The 27827-nt window shown below is 42.8% G+C and overlaps 1 protein-coding gene across 1 annotated transcript in view; it reads left to right on the plus strand.

Annotated features, from left to right (window-relative positions):
- LOC120548433 (echinoderm microtubule-associated protein-like 6) overlaps positions 1-27827 on the plus strand; it is a 108097-nt gene that overhangs the window by 28270 nt on the left and 52000 nt on the right. The window contains 9 exon segments of the mRNA XM_039784693.1: positions 9508-9649; positions 11317-11431; positions 13934-14143; positions 15311-15478; positions 16966-17072; positions 24716-24834; positions 26131-26278; positions 26280-26424; positions 27391-27470. Coding sequence (XP_039640627.1) covers positions 9508-9649; positions 11317-11431; positions 13934-14143; positions 15311-15478; positions 16966-17072; positions 24716-24834; positions 26131-26278; positions 26280-26424; positions 27391-27470 — 1234 coding nt within the window.

Genomic DNA, 27827 nt, shown 5'->3' on the forward strand with positions numbered 1-27827 from the left:
ACATCCAGATTGTCAGCCGGTCCATCACATGGCAGGTCCACTGTTTCTCCAACTCTCGTTCCGATAAGATGCCTATACCTTGAAGAAGGACAAACAGTAATAGTGATGCTGTTGTCATGTGTCACGTTGCCCTCAGTCCAACACTCCTCTCGGTACAGGCCGGAGTCTGAATGGTTCAAGTTGTCGATGGTGTAAGAAGAAGGATTCACCCTGCTGACAAGTCGTTTTTTCAAGTCTTCAGGTACTGAGGACTTGTTGGATCGGAGGTCAGAGGTGTTCCACAGGATAAGCTTCTCCTCACCAACAGATCTGGAGATCAGGCAGAAGTCGGTGTTCTCGGGGAGGTGGAAGGTGTAAGAGGTCCTTTCCTCTTTGAAGATGATCGGTTCTTGAGCATGGATGTAGTTGATGAGAGCAAACAGCAGGAAGGAGAGCTCTGTGACTGCAGCCATTCTGCTCCGAGGTCGACTAACACTGACACCACTCAGCTCATATACTCTACACCAACCCTCATCAGCAGCTGCTCTTTATCTGTTGTTAACAAACATGACTTCTTTATCTCATCATCGGAGGAAACAGCTCTCTATCCAATAATAAATGTGTGTGTGTGTGTTTGTGTGTACGTGTGTGTGTGTGTGTATGTCTGTGTCTGTTTGTGTGTATATATATATATACATACAGGTGAAACTCGAAAAATTTGAATATTCATTTATTTCAGTTATTCAACTTCAAATGTGAAACTAATACATTATATAGACTCATTACATGCAAAGCAAGATATGTCAGCTGTTATTTGTTATAATTTTGATGATTATGGCTTATAGCTCATGAAAACCCCAAATTCAAAATCTAGAATATTACATGAAAATAAATTTTTAAAAGTATTTTAAATACAGAAATGTGGGCCCTCTAAAAATAATAATCATGCATATGTACTCAGTACTTGGTTTGGGCCCCTTTTGCATGAATTCCTGCCTCAATGCGGTGTGGCATGGATGCTATCAGCCTGTGGCCCTGCTGAGGTGTTATGGAAGACCAGGATGCTTCAGTAGCGGCCTTCAGCTCTTCTGCATTGTTCGGTCTCATGTCTCTCATCTTTCTCTTGGCAATGCCCCATAGAGTCTGGCGAGTTTTCTGGCCAATCAAGCACAGTAATCCCATGGTCCTTGAACCAGGTTTTGGTACTTTTGGCAGTGTGGGCAGGTGCCAAGTCCTGCTGGAAAACGAAGTCAGGATCTCCATAAAGCTTTCTGATGATGGAAGCATGAAGTGTTGCGGCCGACTCTGGACTTAATAACTGAAATAAATGAACTTTTGCACAATATTCAAATTTTTCGAGTTTCACCTGTATACACACGCACACACACACACACGCACACACACACACACAGACACACACACACAAACACACAGACACACACAGACACATTTATTATTGGATAGAGAGCTGTTTCCTCCGATGATGAGATAAAGAAGTCATGTTTGTTAACAACAGATAAAGAGCAGCTGCTGATGAGGGTTGGTGTAGAGTATATGAGCTGAGTGGTGTCAGTGTTAGTCGACCTCGGAGCAGAATGGCTGCAGTCACAGAGCTCTCCTTCCTGCTGTTTGCTCTCATCAACTACATCCATGCACAAGAACGGATCATCATCCGACAGGAATGGCGCTCTTACACCTTCAAGCTCCCCAAGAACACAGATTCCTGCCTGATCTCCAGATCTGTTGGTGAGGAGAAGCTTGTCCTGTGGAACACCTCTGACCTCTGGTCCAACAAGTCCTCAGTACCTGATCACTTGAAAAAACGACTTTTCAGCTCGGTGAATCCTTCTTCTTACACCATCGATGACCTGACCCATTCAGACTCCGGCCCGTACCGAGAGGAGTGTTGGACTGAGGGCAACGTGACGCATGAGAACAACTTCACTATTACTGTTTGTACTTCAATAGGTCGGAGCGGTATCACAGCGAGAGTTGGAGAAACAGTGGACCTGCCATGTTGGGGAGCAGCTGATAATCTGGATATCCAGTGGCTCAAACGGGACTCTAGATATGAGCAAGAAACATGGAGCAGAGATTTTGGGGACAATACGACATCAGTGATGGACAATGTTAGAGGAAGATACCAAGTGGTGGCAGACACATCAGCTCTTCGTGTTTCCAACGTCACAGCAACAGACTTTACAGGTACATGGTACAGATGTCTGGTGATGAACCAACAGCAGTGTGTTAACAGTCAACCTGTACAGTTGTTACTGTATGAGGTAATCTACCGCTCAGTGGGAGAGACCGCTGTGTTGCCGTGCAATGCTGCTGACTCCACTGATGAACAGCCCCCACGTTGGAGGAAGTATAATCTAGAAACAAACTCCTTCACTGACCTAGGACAAAAAAAACAGACTGTTCCTTTAGTAGACCAAAACTACTCGCTGGTGTTTTCATCTCTAACGTTACATCACTCAGGTCCATACTTCTGTGAAGCCTCTATGAGAGAGCAACAGTATATGCTGGTGGTGTGCCCCAAATTTGTCCCCCCTGCTGTAGAGCTCTTCTCAGAGGGAGAAGAAGTCACTCTCAGATGCAGAGATAGGGGAGAGGGTAGGTGGCATGTTTGGTTTATCAAGTCACACCGAACAGAGGGAAGAATTTTTTGTGTAATGTCTAATCAGAGCATGAGCAGGGTGAGCTGGTACCGTGATAATGGGAGCCTGGTTATATCTAATGTCTCAGTGGGAGACACAGGGGAGTACTGGTGTGCAGTTTATGGAAGAGATTTTCAGTGTGTGTCAACAGAGAGAACCATGTTAGTGTACATGGAGCCCTTTGGGATTTACTCCACCTTCTTCAAAGTGCGATGCTCAGTGCTCAGTGTCCTGCTGCTGATGCTCTGTGCTGCTGCAGTCGCTGTGAACCTGAGGACACGGAGAGGAGAGCAGCTTTCAGCTCACACACACACTTAATATGCATATATAATAATTTCATCATTGGCTTTAATACAGCCTGGTATACATTGGCTTTAATACAGCCTGGTATACACTGGCTTTAAAACAAGGGCTGGGACACATTCATGCAGAGAAAACTAGAACACAAAATACAGTGAGAGAGATTACAAAAACAACAAACAGAAATGATGGGAAATAAGACATAAATACCCAATGATTATTATAATAATATAAAATAAGTTTTGAATGTTAGAAGTGAACCTTTGATCCAGACAGGGTGCAGCTGTTCCTTTATCGTCTGTATTAGTATGTTATGTATTTATGTAGATATTATATTGTATATGTAGATGATATTATATTGTATATATATTGAGTTAGTTGATCTGTTCTTGATGTTGTTGTGGATGTGTGTTATTATAGGGATCACTGCTTTGGGCTGCAGGAGGGGGGGGGGGCTGCTCTGTTAGCGGACATTGGTTTAATAGTTTAACATGTTGGGAATTCACTTTTTAATATTACTGTCACCTAAGAGTTTTACTATAAATCATTTACCTTTATGTGTGTGTGTGTGTGTGTCTGTGTGTCTGTCTCTATGGGTTTGTCTGTGTGTGTCTGTGTGTGTGCATCTGTGTGTGTGTGTCTGTGTGTTTGTGTGTGTGTGTGTGTCTATGTGTGTGTGTGTGTCTCTCTCTCTGGGTGTGTCTGTGTGTGTCTGTGTGTGTGTCTGTGTGTGTGTGTCTGTGTCTCTGTGTGTGCGTGTGTGTTTGTGTGTATGCGTGTGTGTCTGTGTGTCTGTGTGTGTGTGTCCCAGATGTTTTATTTTAAATCTAAAGATTATGTGATGTTGTATATTATATATGAAGGTATATGAATTGTCTTTAATGCATTTATAATAGTTGTATCTTGCAGTGTGGTCAGTGTTATAATCTTGTTATTATATATTGGTATATATCACTCTATAATCTGTCGTCTATATAATAAACATTATTAAAAAACAATATATCTTGGGAACGAGTTTTTACTGGTATTATAAGCAACATATCTCTCGTTCTGTAAAATGTTTCTTATGTTAACCTTCAGTAAGTAAAGTTGATTTCTAGAGCACATTTAAACACACATCAATCTGACCAAAGTGCTGAATAAAAGAACATTAAAATGTAAATATCAAAACCCAAAAAGAAGATCCCAACTCCAACAACAAGCAGCAGTTCCCAAACCCAGAATGATAGACATGATGAGAACAGATTGAGAGAGAGCAGCAACTGGAAAGGCTCTGTCCCATATTTGGCATATTGCAGATTATCTGTATCTGTGTTTTATTTGATCGATAACCGGTAAAGTTAATGAAATAAAAGGTGTTCTACTTTGTCTCAGCTACAGCTCTGAGTCTCACCTCTGACCCGTTTCACTCACCACTGAGTCTCGCTTCATGTCCCGCCCACAACACTATCTGGTTGGCTAGATGTTAGACGAGTAACAGCCAATCAACACTCACCATGACATGCAGCAGCCTCAAGCAGAAACAGACCATAATAAGTTCAAGTTCAAGTGTATTGTCATGTGCATTTAAAAGTACAAAGTGCAGAGAGAATTTAATGACATGTGATTTGCCCTGGTCCTCTATTCTCATAAAAACTATCAATATAATTTGAATAAAATATAATAAAATGATCTGAATACGTAATACAATCTAATATGTGTAGCAAGACACACACACACACTTACCAATACACATACACATACACACCCACACACCCACACACACACACACACACACACACACACACACACACACACACACACACACACACACACACACACACACACACACACACACACACACATATACACATCCCTCCATCTCTGAATAATGTGTGAAGACACGTCAGCCTCTGTGGTTTTAGAGGTGTGTAAAGGACATTTATTTCTGGATAGAGAGCTGATACTGCAAACTTTCCTCTGATGATGAGATAAAGAAGTCATGTTGTTAAAAAAAGAAAAAGAGCAGCTGCTGTTGAGGGTTGGCATGACGATCTGACGGCCACATCCTGCGTGGAGGTATCAGCCTGCACAGGGACGTCTACAGAGAGGCTGTTATATATATATATATATATATATATATATATATATATATATATACATATATATACATACAGGTGAAACTCAGAAAATAAGAATATCATGCAAAAGTTCATTTATTTCAGTTATTTAACTTAAAAGGTGAAACTAATATATTATTATAGACTCATTACATGCAAAGCAAGATATTTAAAGCCTTTATTTGTTAAAATGTTGATGATTATGGTTTACAGCTTATGAAAACCCCAAAATCTCAGAAATATAGAATATTACATGAAATCAATAAAAAAACGGATCTTAAATACAGAAATGTCGGTCTCAGTACTTGGTTTGGGCCGCTTTTGCATGAATTCCTGCCTCAATGCGGTGTGGCATGGATGCTATCAGCCTGTGGCCCTGCTGAGGTGTTATGGAAGACCAGGATGCTTCAGTAGCGGCCTTCAGCTCTTCTGCATTGTTCGGTCTCATGTCTCTCATCTTTCTCTTGGCAATGCCCCATAGAGTCTCTATGGGGTTCAGGTCAGGCGAGTTTTCTGGCCAATCAAGCACAGTAATCCCATGGTCCTTGAACCAGGTTTTGGTACTTTTGGCAGTGTGGGCAGGTGCCAAGTCCTGCTGGAAAACGAAGTCAGGATCTCCATAAAGCTTGTCTGCTGAAGGAAGCATGAAGTGCTCTAAAATGTCCTGGCAGACGGCTGCGATGACTCTGGACTTAATAACTGAAATAAATGAACTTTTGCACGATATTCTAATTTTTCGAGTTTCACCTGTATACACACGCACACACACACACATGCACACACAGACACATACACACTCAGACACTCATAGACACACACTCCGACACACACACACACACACACACACACACTCACAGACACACACACACACACACACACACACACACACGCGCACGCACACACACACACACACACACACACACACACACACACACACACACACACACACACACACACACACACACACACACACACAGACACACACAGACACATTTATTATTGGATAGAGAGCTGTTTCCTCTGATGATGAGATAAAGAAGTCATGTTTGTTAACAACAGATAAAGAGCAGCTGCTGATGAGGGTTGGTGTAGAGTATATGAGCTGAGTGGTGTCAGTGTTAGTCGACCTCGGAGCAGAATGGCTGCAGTCACAGAGCTCTCCTTCCTGCTGTTTGCTCTCATCAACTACATCCATGCTCGAGAACCGATCATCTTCAAAGAGAAAAGGACCTCTTACACCTTCCACCTCCCCGAGAACACCGACTTCTGCCTGATCTCCAGATCTGTTGGTGAGGAGAAGCTTGTCCTGTGGAACACCTCTGACCTCCGGTCCAACAGCTCCTCAGTACCTGAAGACCTGAAACGATGACTTTTCAGCACGGTGAATCCTTCTTCTTACACCATCGACGACCTGACCCATTCAGACTCCGGCCCGTACCGAGAGGAGTGTTGGACTGAGGGCAACGTGACGCATGAGAACAGCATCACTATTACTGTTTGTCCTTCCTCAATGTATAGGCATCTTATCGGAGCGAGAGTTGGAGAAACAGTGGACCTGCCATGTGATGGACTGGCTGACAATCTGGATGTCCAGTGGCTCAAAAGGGACTCTAGATATGAGCAAGAAACATGGAGCAGAGTTTTTGGGGACAAGACGACATTAGTGATGGACAATGTTAGAGGAAGATACCAAGTGGTGACAAACACATCATTTCTTCGTGTTTCCAACGTCACAACAGCAGATTTAGCATGGTACAGCTGTCTGATGATGAACCAAACGCAGTGTGTTAGCAGTCACATTGTAGAGTTGAGATTGTCTGAGATGATCTACCGCTCAGTGGGAGAGACTGCTGTGTTGCCGTGCGCTATCACTGACTCCACTGATGAACAGCCCCCACGTTGGAGGAAATATAATCTCAAAACATCCTCTTACACTGACCCAGGAAAACAAAACCAGACTGTGGACCAAAACTACTCGCTGGTGTTTTCATCTCTAATGTTAAATCAAATTGGTTCATACTCCTGTAATGCCTCTAGGAGAGAGCAACGGTATATGCTATTTGTGTGTCCGAAATTTGACCCCCTTGTTGTAGAGCTCTTCTCAGAGAGAGAAGAAGTCACTCTCAGATGCACAGATTGGAGAAAGGGTAGGGAGCATGGTTGGTTTATCAAGTCGAACCGAACAGAGGGAAGAATTTTTAGTGTAGAGTCTGATCAGAGAATGAGCAGAGTGAGCTGGTACCATGAGAATGGGAACCTGGTTATCTCTAATACCGCAGTGGGAGACACAGGGGAGTACTGGTGTGCAGTTATTGACCAAGATGGTCAGTGTGTGTCAACCAGCAGAACTCTGTTAGTGTACATGGAGCCCTTTGGGATTTACTCCACCTTCTTCAAAGTGCGATGCTCAGTGCTCAGTGTCCTGCTGCTGATGCTCTGTGCTGCTGTAGTCGCTGTGAACCTGAAGACCAGGAGAGGAGAGCAGCTTTAATATGCATATGATCATCTCATCATTGGCTTTAATACAGCCTGGTATACACTGGCTTTAATACAGCCTGGTATACACTGGCTTTAAAACAAGGGCTGGGACACATTCATGCAGAGAAAACTAGAACACAAAATACAGAGAGAGAGATTACAAAAACAACAAACAGAAATGATGGGAAATAAGACATAAATACCCAATGATTATTATTATAATAATATAAAATAAGTTTTGAATGTTAGAAGTGAACCTTTGATCCTGACAGGGTGCAGATGTTCCCTTATTGTCTGTATTAGTATGTTGTGTATATATGTAGATGATATTATATTGTATATGTAGATGATATTATATTGTATATATATTGAGTTAGGTGATCTTTTCTTGATGTTGTTGTGGATGTGTGTTATTATATGGATCACTGTTTTGGGCTGCAGGGAGGGGGGGGGGGGCTCTGTTAGGGGACATTGGTTTAATAGTTTAACATGTTGAGAATTCACTTTTTAATATTACTGTCACCTAAGAGTTTTATTATAAATCATTTTACCTTTATGTGTGTGTCTGTGTTTGTGTGTGTGTGTGTGTGTGTATGTGTGTGTGTGTGTGTGTGTGTATGTGTGTCTGCGTGTGTTGCAGATGTTTTATTTTAAATTTAAAGATTATTTGATGTTTTATATATTATATATGAATGAGTATGAATTGTCTTTAATGCATTTATAATAGTTGTATCTTGCAGTGTTGTCAGTGTTATAAACTTGTTATTATATATTGGTCTATATCACTCTATAATCTATCGTCTATATAATACACATTATTAAAAAACAATATCACTTGGGAAACAGTTTTTACTGTTTTGACTGTGATTTCTGATTAATTATTATAAGCAACATATCTCTCGGTCTGTAAAATGTTTCTTATGTTAACTTTCAGTCAGTAAAGTTGATTTCTAGAGCACATTTAAACACATTCATCTGACCAAAGTGCTGAATAAAAGAACATTAAAATATAAATATCAAAACCCAAAAAGAAGATCCCAACACCAACAACAAGCAGCAGTTCCCAAACCCAGAATGATAGACATGATGAGAACAGATTGAGAGATTAGAGAGTTCAAATGGGTCTTTATCTGAGATATAAAAACAGAAATGGAGGGAGCACATCTGATATCTGAAGGCAGCAGCTTCCACCGTCGTGGAGCAGCAACTGTGAAGGCTCTGTCCCGTATTTGGCAGTTTGCAGATGATCTGTATCTGTGTTTTATTATAAAGTTAATGAAATAAAAGGTGTTCTACTTTGTCTCAGCTACAGCTCTGAGTCTCTCCCTCTGACCCGTTTCACTCACCACTGAGTCTCGCTTCATGTCCCGCCCACAACACTATCTGGTTGGCTAGATGTTAGACGAGTAACAGCCAATCAACACTCAGCATGACATGCAGCAGCCTCAAGCAGAAGCGTCTCCGGCTCCGGGCGAGTCCCCCTAAATCTAGAGTGCTCCTTTAATGAGTCATTTAGGAAACTCTAAAGCAGGCAGAAACAGACCATAATAAGTTCAAGTTCAAGTGTATTGTCATGTGCATTTAAAAGTACAAAGTACAGAGAGAATGCAATGAAATGTGCTTTGCCTCTTCTCTCTCTTCTCAGAAAAACTATCAATATAATTTGAATAAAATATAATAAAATGATTTGAATACGTAGCACAATCTAATTTGTGTAGCAAGATACACACACACACACACACAGAGACACACACACACACACACACAGAGACACAGACACAGATATACACACACACACACCTAAACCATGGCTTTGACATGAAATAAAAAGTAACTTTTAACTTTTGTTTTATAGCATTTTCAACTCTTGATGGCGCATTTTGTAGATTTTGACGCGTTTGAAGGTAAAATAAAACCAGTCAGAGACTTATTGGACAGTGCTGTGTTGTGGTGTTGCACTAACGGGATGTTTGGTTCTCTGTCCGTGTCAGAGACATGACGGAGGTCGTTCACATCAAAGACAGGAAGGAGGTGATCCACGAGATGAAGTTCTCTCCGGACGGAGCGTACCTCGCCGTCGGCTCCAACGACGGACTCGTGGACATCTACGCTGTCGCCCAGAGATACAAGAAGGTAACGTCTGCAGGTTCAACACTCAACACAGACATTTAAAGTGCCCATATTATGAAAAAATCGCTTTTGGCTGGTCAAAATCTACACAGCTTTCTACGTCACTAGCAGAAACGAGGTGGCTAACCGCAACCGTTAGCATGCTAGCGCTAGCATGCTACCTCGTTCTCAATAGCAAAGCACTGCTACAACACACACAAGTTCACCATAATCTCCAAAAGAACTACTTCCATGTGCGCCCTCATTTAGAAGTCTCCCAGCTGATCCTGCCTTGGAACTGACTGAAGTTGGAGAAACAACCTTTCTTTTACTGTCTATGGAGCTAGCTGACATGATCTACGATCTGAGCTACTGAGCATGTGTGAGTGCAATCAAAGATAGTACAGAAGAAGAAAAGAGGTCTCAATCTGTAGCTAAAACAGAGACCTGAACACAGGGTGAAAAGAGGAGCTGCAGCAATGTGCAGTACAACAAAAATATGGTGTTTTTTGAAAATTAAACCATGTAAACCTATTCTGGTACAACCTTCATATACAATTATGAACCTGAAAATGAACATAATATGGGCGCTTTAAGCTATATTACACTAGACCAGGGGTGTCAAACTCGGCTTCACTGAGGGCCACAGTGGAAAATGAGAATCACGTCAAGAGCCCAGTATTGTTTAGTTCATTGAAATGCTTGCTATGTAAGAGAAAACAGCATTCCTGGATGGGAGAAAAACGTGCTCTGGTTTATTGGCATTTCTTTAAGCCAATCACAATCTTGGGCGGTGCTAAGCGCTGGACGGAGCAACAGTGCCGTAAAAATAAACCAAAAATAGTCTCAGGAAGGAACTTGTTTTGGTGGAACATGTGCACGTTCAAAAGTAGTTTTAGTCGTGCAACAGAAAACTCAGATTGGACAGATAGTCTAGCTAGCTGTCTGGATTTACCCTGCAGAGATCTGAGGAGCAGTTAACCATAGTCCTCACAAATCCACCAGAGGTTAGAACGCCAACACAAAGACAGAGGAAGGGGAAATGGGACATCTGGGGGAATTTCCACCGGCACTGGAGCCTTGTGAGACCATCCTGATCTCGCGAGCTCCAGTTTTCTACTTGCAGATCAGTCTGGCATCTTGAGATAGAGAAAATTTGGAGCCGTTCGCCAAACGACCGACCAATCAGCGTTGGTTTTGAGGCGGGTTTAGGTGCGACGCAACAAGAAGCGACTGTTCGGTCTAACCAACTTGGCGGCTTCCACAAATGAGATGAGCGTAGCTATCGCAGCAAGTTTTATCTGAATTAGAAAGTATTCCTTCATTGAAAGAAGAGCAAAAAAACGGCACTGGAGGCTTTTCTCGGGGGGAAAAGATGTTTCTGCTCTTCTCCCGACTGGTTTCGGCAAGAGTTTGATCTGATTGGTTGATTTGGCCTGTCTATCACCAATTATAGGTGGTGATAGACAGATGGTTTATCCAATCAGCTAACCAGGATTTTCGCCACTTCTGAAAAGTTCTCCAACGGAAAGTTCCCAGATGGATATGCCGAGCTAATGTCAGGTGATCCATCTGGTGGAATCAGGTTACCGGCACTGGAGCAATCCCTGAAGTGGAACGTCGTCGATATGAACTACTATTGAATCTAGTTATTGTATAATTGTTTATTTCCCGTATGTGTCTGCCTGCAGGTCGGAGAATGCTGTAAATCCGTCAGCTTCATCACACACCTGGACTGGTCTCTGGACAGCAAAATCCTGCAGAGCAACGACGGAGCGGGACAACGCCTCTTCTACCGAATGCCCAGTGAGTCCCTACAGTCGTTCGGCCTCGTAAACTCAAATATTTCTTTTTTTGTAATTCAAGTTTTTACTTCTATTTCAGTGTCAATCAATCAGAACTGAACAGACAGCATTGTTGTGGCACAATAATCCAGCCGTTGTTTAAATTCTGTTGGGGGAAGGGGCGGCCTCTAGCTCACCCAGTAAGAGTGTTCGCCCCATGTAGGCTGAGTCCTTTGCAGCTGCACAGGATTGAATCCCACCTGCTGCGTGTCAAGTCAGATGTGCTATACATGCATGACATACGGCACAAAGGAAATTTCAGTCCTCTCGGACCCCCGGTGCAAAATGCAATAAAAATAAATAAGTTTCTATAAATAGAAAAGACATAGAAAATAAACAATCAACAATTTAACATGACACAAAAAAAATCAACAATTTAACATGATATAAAAATAAACAATCAACAATCAGACTCACAATCAAGGCACTTGAGAATTTTTGACAAAAATAAATAGGATAAATAGAAAGTATTTAAAATATTTAAACAGGTGAGGTAGAGCGGTGTAGTGCAATAAATAAACAAACAGGGGAAGTGAAATGTGCAGTCCCTGAGTTCAGAGTGTATGAGAGTGTATGAGTGGTGTTGGGGGGGGATGCAGTCGTAGTCTGTGGCAGGGGGCAGAGGGGGCACGGTGGGCAGAGGAGGAAGTGAAGAGGGAGGGAGTGACGGTAGAGCAGGGAGGGACATCCCCCATCTTTCTCCCCCTTTCCTGTCTATCCACTGTCTCTGTCTAATAAAGGGAAAAAAGCCCCCAAAATAATCGGAAATTCTGGAGGGGAGGGAGGTATTTTTCCACACTCGTAGGATCACTCGGAGGGCTGTTACAACCCCAACCTTTATTACTGCAAAATCATATTTTGAAGCTTCTAACAATTCTGCTTGGTCCCCTAATAGGCACAACCTCTGTGTTTTAGGTTTAATAAAACTAGCCCTTTCCCTATGTGTTCTACAACTTCTTCCCCAAAGGGGTTTACCAATTTACATTCCCAGAGTGTATGTAAAAATAAAACCTGTGTATTACTCTGTATTGAGTAAACTTTCCCCTGGCTTCCTTTATATACATCCCTGAGTCTGACAGGATTTTTAGCTAGTTTTACTCACTTATTTCACACTCTAAGTCTCAAATATTAAGAAATGTATGTAACAGGGCAACGACCTGCATCATTATGTCTTTTTTATTAGGAAAAAAACTAAACTGCAGCTGGAAGATTAAAATCTGCACCATGCACACGTTTCCCTTTTTGTCCCTTCTGTCTGTTACAACTGATTATAATTGATAACAATGTGCCAATTCGCTGTTTGTTATTGCTGGCATCTACAGACTAGAGAGATGAAGTGTTGGGAAATGTGCTACAGGACTGGAAGTAAATGTGTTATTTATTGTGATTGAGAGTTGTTATCGGTCATATTCAGTCCGGTTCCAGCGCTGCAGACCAACCAACCCCTGCTGACTGACGTAGGAAGAGTCACTCCAGTCTGATTTATGGCTCTGCGGAGCTTTCACACGTTTATACTGTGTGTTGGTGTGTGTGTCGATCTCTTTACAGTAAGAGACTCGCAGGGCCAGTGTGTGTGTGTGTGTGTGTGTGTGTGTGTGTATGTGTGTGTGTGTGTGTGTGTGTGTGTGTGTGTGAGTGTGTGGAGTGTGTGTGTGTGTGTGTGTCTCCTTATGTGTGTGTATCTCTCTGTGTGTCTCTCCGTGTGTGTGTGTGTCTCTCTCTCTGTGTGTCTCTGTGTGTTAACGGTGATTATCTTCAGAGTGAGTAGTGACTCTAGAGTCCTAGAGAGAGAACCAAAGAGTCTCCCTTGTTCTTTCTGTGTGTGTGTGTGTGTGTGTGTGTGTGTGTGTGTGTGTGTATGTGTGTATGTGTGTGTGTGTATGTGTATGTGTGTCTGTGTGTGTGTGTGTGTGTGTGTGTCTGTGTGTGTGTGTGTGTGTGTGTGTATGTGTGTATGTGTGTGTGTGTGTGTATGTGTATGTGTCTCCCCTGTTCTTTCTGACCACGGTGGGAGATCTGCAGCAGGAGAAGTTAACCCTCTCCTTGATCTCATGTTGTTAATGGAGAAGGAGAACCAGGACATGAGTCGGGGGGGAAATGCAACGCTACCAAGCACGGCCGAGTGACGTATGTTTAATGCAGAAGCACAAATTGGCCATGACTGTGTGCTGCATTTGAATTTAGGGCGGGAAAGTCGCTCCAGACAGTCAGATCTTGTTACTTAGCAAATACAAGCGCTTTCATCAGTGGGTCATATGCTTACTCACCATTGTTTTAACTCACTTTTCAATAGATAGGAACTTAACAATTAACAAGATTAAAATCTTACAGATCACAACTTTAACAAACACGCACGCACACACACACACACACACACACACACACACACACACACACACACACACACACACACACACACACACACACACACACTGTCTCCTCTCTCTCTGTCCGTGTCCTGCAGTGGGGAAGCCGGTCTGTAAGGAGGAGATGAAAGGTCAGTGCTGGGCGTCCTGGAGTGGCGTCCTGGGCTCAGAGGTGGTGGGGATCTGGCCTAAATACTCCCGTCTGACCGAGATCAACGCCGTGGACGCCAACCACGCTGCTGCTGTGCTGGTCACCGGGGACGACCTCGGCCTCGTTAAGCTCTTCCGCTTCCCCAGTCTGAGGAAAGGTCTCTACCTTTTTGTTTGTCTCTGTCTCTTTCATACGTTTTTAAATGTCAGTCGTCATTTAGCACATGTAAAAAAATACAACTACGGTGTTACATATACGAGACATTAACCCTCCTGTTGTCCTCGTGTCAAATTTGACCTGTTCTTTGAGTTGATTTTATTTCAGAAATGTGGGATTCTTTCAACCAAATTGGCAAAAAATAACATGGATGGTTCCATACAATGCTCTTTAGGTGTTTTATTCAATTTCATAGCATTTTAATTTGAATGAAGATGAAACCGAGTGTATTATTTTCAGTACTTCAGGCACGCATAATGGTCCAGCTTTGAGTTTTGGGAGTTCTGGCATCTTACACTAGGTTAGCTGTCAAAAACTTGGGGGTTACTTTTGATTGCAGCATGAAATTTGACAAGCAGATCAGTAATGTTGTTAGAATGAGCTTTTTCCAGCTTCGTCTCCTGGCTAAAGTTAAGCCTTTCCTTAACAGGCACGATCTAGAAAAATTGATTCATGCTTTTATCAGTTCAAGGTTGTATTACTGTAGTGCTCTTCATGTTGGTCTGAATCAGACCTCCATCTCACATCTTCAACTTGTGCAAGATGCTGTTGCTCGCTTTTTGACAAATACATCTAGACGTGCACACATCACTCCCGTTCTCTAAGCTCTACATTGGCTCCCTGTGCGTTTTTAGAATAGATTTTAAGATTTTATTGTTTGCTTTCAAGGCCTTAAATGGTGATTGCGTTCTTCAAATCAGCGAGTTTTAGAAGTGCCAAGTTACAAAGTTCTCAGTGCTTTGGTTTACATGTAGGGACCCTCATTATGCTACCGTGGAAGTGTGGTGATATTTTGAGCCTTGTTAGTGGTGTAGAAATAGAGATTTATTTTTACTTTACCCTCTGCCCCCAAGACTAGAGTTATAAGCTAATTAGTGGTTTGCGCTAGCTTGTTTCAAGCTAGAGACACATTTGATTAGCATGAAAATATATCCCAGAGAACAGTCGACTCGGTACACATATGTTTTATTAACCCCTAGATTCATTTTGCGCAGGAATTGTCCTTAAAGAACTTAACAAATCAAATTTGCAAAACAGAGGTAGTAATGTGTGACTTTTTGGAGCTGAGGAGCCAGTGATTCTGACTGCTCGCTCTTTTCTTTCCAAGGAGCAAAATTCAAGAAGTACATCGGTCACTCGGCCCATGTCACCAACGTGCGCTGGTCACATGACCTGCAGTGGGTGCTGACCACCGGTGGGGCCGACCACGCCCTCTTCCAGTGGAGGTTTCTGCCGGAGTCGGTCATGAACGGAGGACCGGATACCAACATACAAGGTGGGGAAACGCCGGAAAGGTTCCAGAGTTTATTGTGCAGCCTTTCAGCCTGTTCTCAGGAACCATTCGTACATATACTGTAGCTATGTAAAGGAAAGTTCGTAATTGGTATGTATTCCACGTATTTATCACTGTCATCAGCACATTGACTGCTGCTGGATAAGAGCCTGAAGATCCTCATAGGAAGGAGGTCAGGGGGGATGTTTGGCTCCTAAAACACAGAGATTTAAAGAGGGGGAACAGAGTTCATGTCCTGAAGAAGTTAAGGAGAAAACACAAGACTTTCACCCAGGAAACAGGTGTTCATGTCCTGGAAGAAGTTAAGGAGAAAACACAAGACTTTCACCCAGGAAACAGGTGTTCATGTCTTGAAGAAGATAAGGAGAAAACACACCCAGGAAGAAGTTAAGAAGAAAACACAAGACTTTCACCCAGGAAACAGGTGTTCATGTCCTGAAGAAGTTAAGGAGAAAACACAAGACTTTCACCCAGGAAACAGGTGTTCATGTCCTGGAAGAAGTTAAGGAGAAAACACAAGACTTTCACCCAGGAAACAGGTGTTCATGTCCTGAAGAAGTTAAGGCGAAAACACAAGACTTTCACCCAGGAAACAGGTGTTCATGTCCTGAAGAAGTTAAGGAGAAAACACAAGACTTTCACCCTGGAAACAGGTGTTCATGTCCCGGGAGTACTATTTTAAGGGGACAGGTGTTTTAATCCAAAACACAATAATTTTTTCTGATCTTAACTCGTCGTTTTGGTGTCTAAACTTCACTTGTCGTCGCTGCGCTTCACGCCGTGCGCTGAGATCGTTAAAATAGTTCCCATAGTGTTCGTATGCCCAAAAACAGCGTAATGTGTTGTTATCAACTGGTATTGTTAACAATGGCTAACCTGGCTAGAGCTAATGAAAACAATGAAAAAGATGAACGAATTCAACTCGGGTGTGATGTCATTCCCAGCTCCGGCGTCCGAGTTCCGAGGTAAATGAAACGCATTATAATTTGTAGGGGTGGAGGAAAAAATCGATACAGCATAGTATCGCAATATTTTCCGTGGCAATACTGTATCGATACACAGACGCCAAGTATGGATCTATTATTATATATGTGTTGGTCAGTCTGTCTGCTTGACAATCCCCATTTTACAGCAATAAAATTTAAGTGAGATGAACAAAACAGAGAAATGTATCTTTTTAGATAAAACAGATGCTGACAAGATTTCCCTTTGAGGACATCATTTGAAACTGGTAAGAAGTAATACAAAAAGGTAATACATTGCAATATATCGCAGAATATTGCAATATGTTTAAAATCGCAATAATAGCATATCGTTACATAAGTATTGTGATTATATCATATCGTGAGGCCTCTGGTGATTCCCACCCCTAACAATTTGAGTGTTTAGCATTTGTTTTTCTATCCCTGTGTCACTAAATGAAATGGTTTAGATAAGTTAGCTGATCAGAACTTGTGTCTCCTCTGCAGAAAGTCACGGGGACTCCAACAGCGAGGAATCGGACAGCGACGTGTCGGACGTCCCCGAGCTGGACTCAGACATCGAGCAGGAAACACAGATCCACTACGACAGACAGGTACGTCAGCTGGTCTCCCAGGAAACACAGATCCACTACGACAGACAGGTACGTCAGCTGGTCTCAGCGAGGCCCCGCCCAGCCGGACTGTAACTATTTATTTACATTTACTCCAGTACTGCACTCGAGTCCAAATGTTGAGGTATGCCTCTCTAGAGTCCTCTCTCCGAAGCTAATCACTGTTAATCTCTCACTAGTTCTACCAAACACTCCACACACACACACACACACACACACACACATACACACACAAACACACACACACACACACACAAACAAACATGCACGCACGCACGCACGCACACACACACACACACACTCACCCACACATATGCACACACACACGCACACACACACAGACACAGACACACAGAGACACACACACATGCATGCACGCACACACACACACACACACACACACACACACACACACACATGCATTAGTTAGCTTTAGTTACTAGTTACTTTAGTTACTCCACTACATTCATCTGTTCCAGCTTTAGTTACTAGTTACTTTAGTTACTCCGCTACATTCACCTGTTACAGCTTTAGTTACTAGTTACTTTAGTTACTCCTCTACATTCATCTTTTCCAGCTTTAGTTACTAGTTACTTTAGTTACTCAGCTACATTCATCTGTTCCAGCTTTAGTTACTAGTTACTTTAGTTACTCCTCTACATTCATCTGTTTCAGCTTTAGTTACTAGTTACTTTAGTTACTCTGCTACATTCATCTGTTCCAGCTTTAGTTACTAGTTACTTTAGTTACTCCACTACATTCATCTGTTCCAGCTTTAGTTACTAGTTACTTTAGTTACTCAGCTACATTCATCTGTTCCAGCTTTAGTTACTAGTTACTTTAGTTACTCCGCTACATTCATCTGTTCCAGCTTTAGTTACTAGTTACTTTAGTTACTCCGCTACATTCATCTGTTCCAGCTTTAGTTACTAGTTACTTTAGTTATCTCCTACATTCATCTGTTCCAGCTTTAGTTACTAGTTACTTTAGTTACTCCTCTACATTCATCTTTTCCAGCTTTAGTTACTAGTTACTTTAGTTACTCAGCTACATTCATCTGTTCCAGCTTTAGTTACTAGTTACTTTAGTTACTCCCCATTCATCTGTTACAGCTTTAGTTACTAGTTACTTTAGTTAATTCACATTCATCTGTTCCAGCTTTAGTTACTAGTTACTTTAGTTACTCTGCTACATTCATCTGTTCCAGCTTTAGTTACTAGTTACTTTAGTTACTCCACTACATTCATCTGTTCCAGCTTTAGTTACTAGTTACTTTAGTTACTCCACTACATTCATCTGTTACAGCTTTAGTTACTAGTTACTTTAGTTAATCTCTACATTCATCTGTTCCAGCTTTAGTTACTAGTTACTTTAGTTACTTCGCACATTCATCTGTTCCAGCTTTAGTTACTAGTTACTTTAGTTACTCCGCTACATTCATCTGTTCCAGCTTTAGTTACTAGTTACTTTAGTTACTCCCTACATTCATCTGTTCCAGCTTTAGTTACTAGTTACTTTAGTTACTCCTCTACATTCATCTGTTCCAGCTTTAGTTACTAGTTACTTTAGTTATCTCGCTACATTCACCTGTTACAGCTTTACTAGTTACTTTAGTTACTCTCAACATTCATCTGTTACGCTTTAGTTACTAGTTACTTTAGTTACTCCTCTACATTCATCTTTTCCAGCTTTAGTTACTAGTTACTTTAGTTACTCAGCTACATTCATCTGTTCCAGCTTTAGTTACTAGTTACTTTAGTTACTCCACTACATTCATCTGTTACAGCTTTAGTTACTAGTTACTTTAGTTACTCCGCTACATTCATCTGTTCCAGCTTTAGTTACTAGTTACTTTAGTTACTCCTCTACATTCATCTGTTCCAGCTTTAGTTACTAGTTACTTTAGTTACTCTGCTACATTCATCTGTTCCAGCTTTAGTTACTAGTTACTTTAGTTACTCCACTACATTCATCTGTTCCAGCTTTAGTTACTAGTTACTTTAGTTACTCCGCTACATTCACCTGTTCCAGCTTTAGTTACTAGTTACTTTAGTTACTCCGCTACATTCACCTGTTACAGCTTTAGTTACTAGTTACTTTAGTTACTCCTCTACATTCATCTTTCCCAGCTTTAGTTACTAGTTACTTTAGTTACTCAGCTACATTCATCTGTTCCAGCTTTAGTTACTAGTTACTTTAGTTACTCCGCTACATTCATCTGTTCCAGCTTTAGTTACTAGTTACTTTAGTTACTCCTCTACATTCATCTGTTCCAGCTTTAGTTACTAGTTACTTTAGTTACTCTGCTACATTCATCTGTTCCAGCTTTAGTTACTAGTTACTTTAGTTACTCCTCTACATTCATCTTTTCCAGCTTTAGTTACTAGTTACTTTAGTTACTCCACTACATTCATCTGTTCCAGCTTTAGTTACTAGTTACTTTAGTTACTCCGCTACATTCATCTGTTCCAGCTTTAGTTACTAGTTACTTTAGTTACTCCGCTACATTCATCTGTTACAGCTTTAGTTACTAGTTACTTTAGTTACTCCGCTACATTCACCTGTTCCAGCTTTAGTTACTAGTTACTTTAGTTACTCCGCTACATTCACCTGTTACAGCTTTAGTTACTAGTCACTTTAGTTACTCCGCTACATTCACCTGTTCCAGGTTTAGTTACTAGTTACTTTAGTTACTCCTCTACATTCATCTGTTCCAGCTTTAGTTACTAGTTAATTTAGTTACTCCGCTACATTCATCTGTTACAGCTTTAGTTACTAGTTACTTTAGTTACTCCGCTACATTCATCTGTTACAGCTTTAGTTACTAGTTACTTCAGTTACTCCGCTACATTCACCTGTTCCAGGTTTAGTTACTAGTTACTTTAGTTACTCCGCTACATTCACCTGTTCCAGGTTTAGTTACTAGTTACTTTAGTTACTCCTCTACATTCATCTGTTCCAGCTTTAGTTACTAGTTAATTTAGTTACTCCACTACTCATCTGTTGACATGATGAGACCATTAAATGTGTTTAAAAATGTGACCCTTTTTTCGTTTCACGTTTCTAAAATGGGAGGTTTTATCTGCATTGAGTACTTTTACATTTAATACTTTAGGTACATTTTGTAACAAAGTATCTTCTTAAAGATAATTTTTGGGCATTTTAGGCCATCAATTTTTATAGAACAGCTGAAGACATGAAAGGGGAGAGAGAGAGAGAGAGGGATTGACATGCAGCAAAGGGCCGCAGGTCAGAGTCGAACCTGCAGCTGCCCCTACTTTACCTGGCAGGACGGTGGCCCAATGGTTAGCACTGTGACCTCACAGAAAGAGGGTTCTGGGTTCAAGTCCAGGCCTTTCTGTATGTAGTTTGTGTGTTCTCCCCATGTTTGCGTGAGTTTCCTCCAGCTGCTGTGGTTTCCCACACCATTAAAAAAAAGTACATATACAAAAACATGTACTAGGTTCTCCAGTCAGTCCCATTGAGCAAGGCACTGGCTCAGATCTGCAGTTTGTCCCCAGGCGCTGTGATTGGCTGCCTACTGCTCCCTTGAGGGGATGGGTTAAATGCAGAGAATGAATTTTGCTATGTGTATGTGAAAATAAAGTACCTTTCCCTTTACCCAGATCCCGTAACAGAGTATCTTTACAGTGTGGAGTTAGTACTTTTACTTTGACTTCTCCACCAGTGGCACCGAGCCTTCAGAAGCTTAGACAGATTTTAATGAAGGCTCTCTGAATCATCTCCTCGTTCTTATTCCCGTCTGCAGCAGCACAGCTGGGCCCTGCTCTTATCTTCAACGCCAGCCGCCGCCAGGGCTGCAACAATGTGCTGCTTGGAGATAAAGCTCAAAGTGTGTGTGTGTGTGTGTGTGTGTGTGTGTGTGTGTGTGTGTGTGTGTGTGTCTGTATGTGTGTGTGTATATCTCTGTTTCTGTGTGTGTGCGTCTCTGTTTCTGTGTGTGTCTCTGTTTCTGTGTGTGTGTCTGTGTGTATGTGCGTGTGTATGTGCGTGTGTCTGTGTGTGTGTATGTGTGTGTGTCTGTGTATCTGTGTGTGTTAAATGGAAAGAGCAGAAAAACATGGATTATTATTATTATTATTATATTCCCTTATCCTTGGCCTGCCTGCCTTCTCTTTTTGCCTATTTTCTTTCTTTTCTCTCTTCAGTTTCCTCCGTCTCTTTTTTTCGTCCTTGTGGTGCAAATATCCCAACAACTATTCGATGGATTGCTGTGAAATGTTGCAAAGACTTTCATGGTCCCCAGACGATAATCTTAGTCAATTTCGGACCGACTTATATTTGGCTTTTCAACACGTATATTCTACTTTTCATTGCTTTTTTCGTACAGACTATCAAGTAATGTTTTATTAAACAACCAGATATTTTAAAGGGGTTTGGCGGGACATTCAAGGTGACAAAGACGTTCACACTCTAAGGGTCCTATTTTAACGATCTGAGCGCACGGTGTGTAGCGCCTGGTGCAGGTGTGTTTAGGGCGTGTCCAAATCCACTGTTACTAGTTTGATGGCGGTAAAAAAGGCTCTGTGCGCCGGGCGCCTGGTTCTAAAGGGTTGTCCTTAGTGTCTTCATTAATCAGAGGTGTGTTTTGGGCGTAACATGCAATCAACCAATCAGAGATCATCTCCCATTCCCTTTAAAAGCCAGGCGCGTTTGGACCTTGGAGCATTGCTGTTATGATGGAGGATTTGCACCCTAATATTTTTATTTGTAATCTTCTGCATGTGTGTGTGTGTGTGTGTGTGTGTGTGTGTGTGTGTGCGTCCCTGTGTGTGTAACAAGCATAGTGTGTGCACGCTGTGCACGAGCCTAGGAGCATTTTACTAATGCTCTGTTAAAATAACAATGAAATGCTGAGTTATTGACTTTAGACCAGGTTTTTGTTGGTCAATGGCGCGATCACTTCCCGCTGCCTCAAGATAGCAATACTCCCAGAATGCACCTGAACACACCTCCCTGTAAGACCAGCCCGCCCAGAATGCACCTGAAAACACCTCCCTGTAAGAGCAGCACGCCCAGAATGCACCTGAACACACCTCCCTGTAAGACCAGCACGCCCAGAATGCACCTGAAAACACCTCCCTGTAAGACCAGCACGCCCAGAATGCACCTGAACACACCTCCCTGTAAGACCAGCACGCCCAGAATGCACCTGAAAACACCTCCCTGTAAGACCAGCACGCCCAGAATGCACCTGAACACACCTCCCTGTAAGACCAGATGGGTGCAGGTGCATTTGTTGTTTAAACGACGTGGGCGCTGGACGGGAAACTGAAAACTGGGTCGGTCTTAAACTAGCAGAGACACTTGGGTCGGGCTTTGCGCTGCACCGGATGCAAGATAGGGCCCTAAGAGTAAACATGCCAAGTTAGCCCTCGGAGCTAATGCGTGCTAATGACCGGGGTTAATAAAATAAAGACAAAGAGGCTCTGTAATCTGAACCATCTTCATCCAAAACGGTTCAAGATGGTTCTATCCTCTTCTCAGGAGGAAGAAGAAAATATGTTTCTATCATATTTTGATAGTTTTCCTTTTAGATGATTATACAGTGAAGAGAAAAGTCGTGGAGAGAACAGGGAGTCAGTGAAATGGTCTATAACTCTCAGCACCGATCCACCATGACGCTCCAGAAAAATATGCAGTTTTGCAAAATGGAAAGCAGCGTGAAAGTGGAGCGCTGCCAGTCCCACACCTCCCGGGAGCAGAAGTCTCTCCCTGGGATCGTCTCAGACGGCTGAAACCTGCCAGCTCCCCCTCAACACGGTCATTTGCATGAAAAATGAGCGGGCGTAGTCTGTGCTGAGGGCCAACACACTGCAGACTGCTTTATTCTCCAACCGATAAAGAGAAGCAGAGCACTGTTTTCCCTAGGTTTGGGGAAGCGTTAGGTCCGCATATTTGGCAGAGGCTTTTAGGGATCCCCCTTTAAGAAAATCTAAGGTTTTCAATTAGGGATGCACCAATTCCAGATTTTTTTGGGTTCAGCTGAATCCTGAATCCCCTGGTTCCCTCTGTGTGTCTGTCTGTCTGTCTGTGCGTGTCTGTATGTGTGTGTGTGTGTGTGTGTGTGTGTGTGTCTGTCTATCTGTCTGTCTGCGCGTGTCTGTGTGTGTGCGTGTCTGTGTGTCTGCACGTGTCTGTGTGTGTGTCTGTGTCTGTCTGTCTGCCTGGTTGAGATGGTGCTGACTCCTCCTCCCATCCTCAGTCCATGAACCCAGTAAACACATGAATGAAGTAAACAGGGACTGTCCTTCCTTTGCTGTACCTGAAGTTGCTGCATTCTGGAGATTCCTTCGTGCACAACTCGTATTCTTTCAGATGTTTCAGACCAGATGTTGTAACAGCGGCCATGTTGTGTATAGTTTAGGGTCCTCGCCACCACCAGACCAATCCGCATTGAACAGATTGAACATGTAGCTGGACTTGAATGGCCTTCTTTTGACTGAAAGTTCTGCCAAACAACTTTTTCTGCTCACCAGTTCCATGTCCACTTTCTCACAGCCTGCTGCATTGAACGCTCCGCCTACGTAAACACCTTCCCGTAATCAATGGCGCCGTCGTTACGGCGACCAGCGTCGCGCGCGTAGTGCGAGCGCAGGGTTCGGTTCGGTGGGAAAAAATTCTAAGGTTCAGCAGAAACCCAACCCCGTCAAAAAGCCCAATCTTCAGCCGAATTGGAAGCCCAATCCTGGATTTGGTGCATCCCTGGATTCAATTTAATTACACTACGGCAATGGGCGATATGAGAAAAATACGCGATAATGTGTTTATTAGTCATCACCGTAGTGAAGACTATTCTTCCTACATGAACAAATATTATAAAGCAAAATACATATTGTTATATGAGAACAATGAAAACATCCTGGATTTTATGAAACAAAAGGCACAGTAGCATGTCTTTCATGTTGTAAAATCAACAAAACGGTAACATGAAATAAAATGTAATGTATAGTAGAAATGAAGAAGACAACAGAAAGGATTAACAGAATCAAATCTCCTTAATGATAAGAGCTTCTCTTAGTTTCTTTTTGAAGCTTGAAGTATTTCCCCATTAGAATTCAATGTGTGGGGGGGGGGGGAGGCTGTTCCAATATGTTACAGCTGTATATGTTGAATATCACGATAACGTTATCCCTCGCGATACATAAACAGACATTAAAGTGTTCTCAGTTCAAACTTCTTCTTGAAATTATAACACATAAAAGGAAATCGTCTCCAAATTAGTTTTTCTACTGATAGTTTATTTCTACTAACTTCCACGATATGTTGCAGCCTTTCGCTGTGTGTACATTGCGCCGGTTGATATTGAGATGCCGATGAAGAAACGATATATTGTGCAGCCCTCATTTTGCGCATCATTTTGGACCATTATTATCTCCACATCTGTGCCTAAAACGTTGGAAAAGCTAGAGCACATAATGAATATAATATATATAATATAATGAAAATAACCATTAAAAAAGCTTATAGACAAAAAATTGCTCAATTAGAGCAAAACGAGGAATTTTATGTGCATGTAAATGTAATCAGTTTCATGTTGACTTTTAGGGTTGTGGGTTTAATGTGTGTGTGTGTGTGTGTGTATGTCTGTGTGTGTTATGCAGGTGTATAAGGAGGACCTGCCTCAGTTGCAGCAGCAGAGCAGAGAGAAGAAACAGCAGGTGGGATCTCTGAAGAGACAGAGAGGACCGGACCAGGGCCTCCGGCTGCAGTTTGTGCACGGGTAACGCTTCCGTTTGTCAGCGTTACATCGCCTCTTTCAGACATAAATGTCTTCACGTAAAATGCAATGTCAGTTTAACACGTTGGTCTCGTGTCTTAATAAGTGTCTGAATCGCTTTTACGTAAAAGAAAAGAACCAACGTGGGTATAGGGCCCTCAAAAAGCCTGGAACTAAAGGTTTGGTTTTATCTGCAATTATGATTGGGTAACACGTTATATAGCAAATCACAAAATAAAAGCACATATGAGTCTAGAAAGCATCAAACATGCATTTCAGATGAAGGAGATGAGAGTATTTCCAGTTGTTCCTCGTCCCTGTTTACATAGCACGTACGGGACGCAGGAGGTTTCTGCCCTGAAGTTATTGGAAACAAACAATGGGATTGGCTCTAGAGCTAATATAGATATTATACATGTATTTATACAGGCAATGGGTGTATTAGAAGGGGAAAGGGGCCACAGAGGCTGCGTTGTGTGTGGCCCTGTCAGTTTTTTACATAAATTATCGAGCACTTATGTTTTTGACTGCAATACACAAACATTATAGTCAGGCAATGAGTTTTAAACCACTAACGATATGTGTGTCTGTGTGTGTATGTGTGTGTGTGTGTGTGTCTGTCTGTCTGTCTGCGCGTGTCTGTGTGTGTGCGTGTCTGTGTGTCTAAACGTGTCTGTGTGTGTGTGTGTGTCTGTGTCTGTCTGTCTGTCTGTCTGTCTGTGTCTGTGCGTGTGTGTGTGCCTGTCTGTCTGTCTGTCTGCGTGTGTGTGTGTGTGTGTGTGCGCGTGTGTCTGTGTGTGTGTGTGTGTCTGTCTGCGCGTCTGTGTGTGTGTGTCTGTCTGTCTGCACGTGTTTGTGTATGTGTCTGTGTCGTCTGTTTATCGGTGTGTGTTGTGTGTGTGTTTGTCTGTCTGTCGCGGTGTGTGTGTGTGTGTGTCTGTCAATCTGTCTGTTCGCTGTGTGTGTGTTGTCTGTGTCGGCTGCATCGTGTATGTGTATGGTCTGTGTTTGTCTGTCTCTTTCTGTCTTTTTTTGTGGGTGTGTATGGTGTGTGTGTATGTGTCTGTCTGCATCGTGCAGTCAGTGTGTTTGGTGTGTGTGTGTGTGTGTGACCCTGTCTGTTCATGCGCGGGTGTGTGTGTGTGTGTGTCTGTTCGTCTGCACGTGTCTGTGTATGTGCTGTGTCTGTCTGTCTGTCTGTTCTGTTCAGTTGTGTATGTAGTGTGTGCCTGTCTGCCTGTCTCTGTGTGTGTGTGTTTGTGTGTGTGTGTGTGTACGTGCCTGTCTGTGTGCGTGCAGGTACCGTGGTTACGACTGCAGGAACAACCTGTTCTACACTCAGGGCGGCGAGGTGCTGTACCACGTGGCGGCGGTGGGCGTGGTCTACAACCGGCAGCAGCACAGCCAGCGCTTCTACCTGGGCCACGACGACGACATCCTGAGCCTCCGGCATGCACCCGCTCAAAGACTACGCTGCCACGGGACAGGTGGGCCGGGACCCCGCCGTCCACGTGTGGGACGTCCAGACTCTCAAGTGTCTCTCGTTGCTCCGAGGTTTCCACCAGAGAGGAGTGTGTGCTCTGGACTTCTCAGGTAACCACAGACACACACAGACACGTACACACACACACACACACACACACAGACAGACACGTACACACACACACACACACACAGACACACACAGACATGTAAACACACACACACACACACACACACAGACACGCACACAAACACACACAGACACGCATACATAAACACACACACACACACACACATACACACACACAACACACACACACACACACACGACACACAAACACACACAGACACGCATACAAACACACACACAGACACGCATACACAGATACAGACACACACACACACACACAACAACACACACACACACACACACACACACACACACACACACAACACAAACTGTTCACACAACACACACACACACACACACACACACACACACACACACACACACAGACAGACATGTACACAAACACACACACACAGACACACAGACATGTAGACACAGACCCACACACACACACGCAACACACACACAAAACACACACACACACACACACACACAAACACACACACATAGAGATGTACACAGACAAACACAAAAAGACACACACACACACACACGCATTACACACACACACAGACATGTACACAAAACAACAACACACACAGACATGTACACACACACAAAATAAAATAATAACACACACACACAACAGTACCAACACACAATACACAATACACACACACACAATAACACACACAACAACACACAACACGACTACATAAATACAACACACACAACACACACAACAATAACACAATATATACACACACACACACACACACACACACACACACACACACACACACACACACACACACACACACACACACACAGACAAGTCCATGTGCGTCCCTCCATTGTGTGACTCTGTCCATCCCTGTGATCCAGCTCGGCGCCAGTTTACATAAGTAACTAAATCTACAAGTGTTCTTCTCTGTGTCCCTGATCAGCTGATGGAAAGAGTCTGGTGTCAGTGGGGGTGGATGACGGACATTCGATCGTCGTCTGGGACTGGAAGAGAGGAGAGAAACTCCCCGCTCTTTCACCCCCTCACCCTGCTAACCTATCACAGCATCAGGTACTGTCACCTATCCCTATACCGTACTTCACCAGGTAATTCCCCATCACCAGTACTGTCACAACCAGTACTAGAGTACACACCACGATAATACACGCCTATCACCAGGTATATCACCAGGTACTGTACACCTATCACCAGGTACTATCACCAGGTACTATCACCAGGTACTGTCACACCTATCACCAGGTACATCACCAGGTACTGTCACCAGGTACGTCACACCTATCACCAGGTACTATCACCATACATCACCAGGTACGTCACACCTATCACCAGGTAAGTGACACCTATCACCAGGTACTGTCA

This window comes from Perca fluviatilis, chromosome 19 (genome assembly GCF_010015445.1).
Source record: "Perca fluviatilis chromosome 19, GENO_Pfluv_1.0, whole genome shotgun sequence".
Taxonomy (NCBI): domain Eukaryota; kingdom Metazoa; phylum Chordata; class Actinopteri; order Perciformes; family Percidae; genus Perca; species Perca fluviatilis.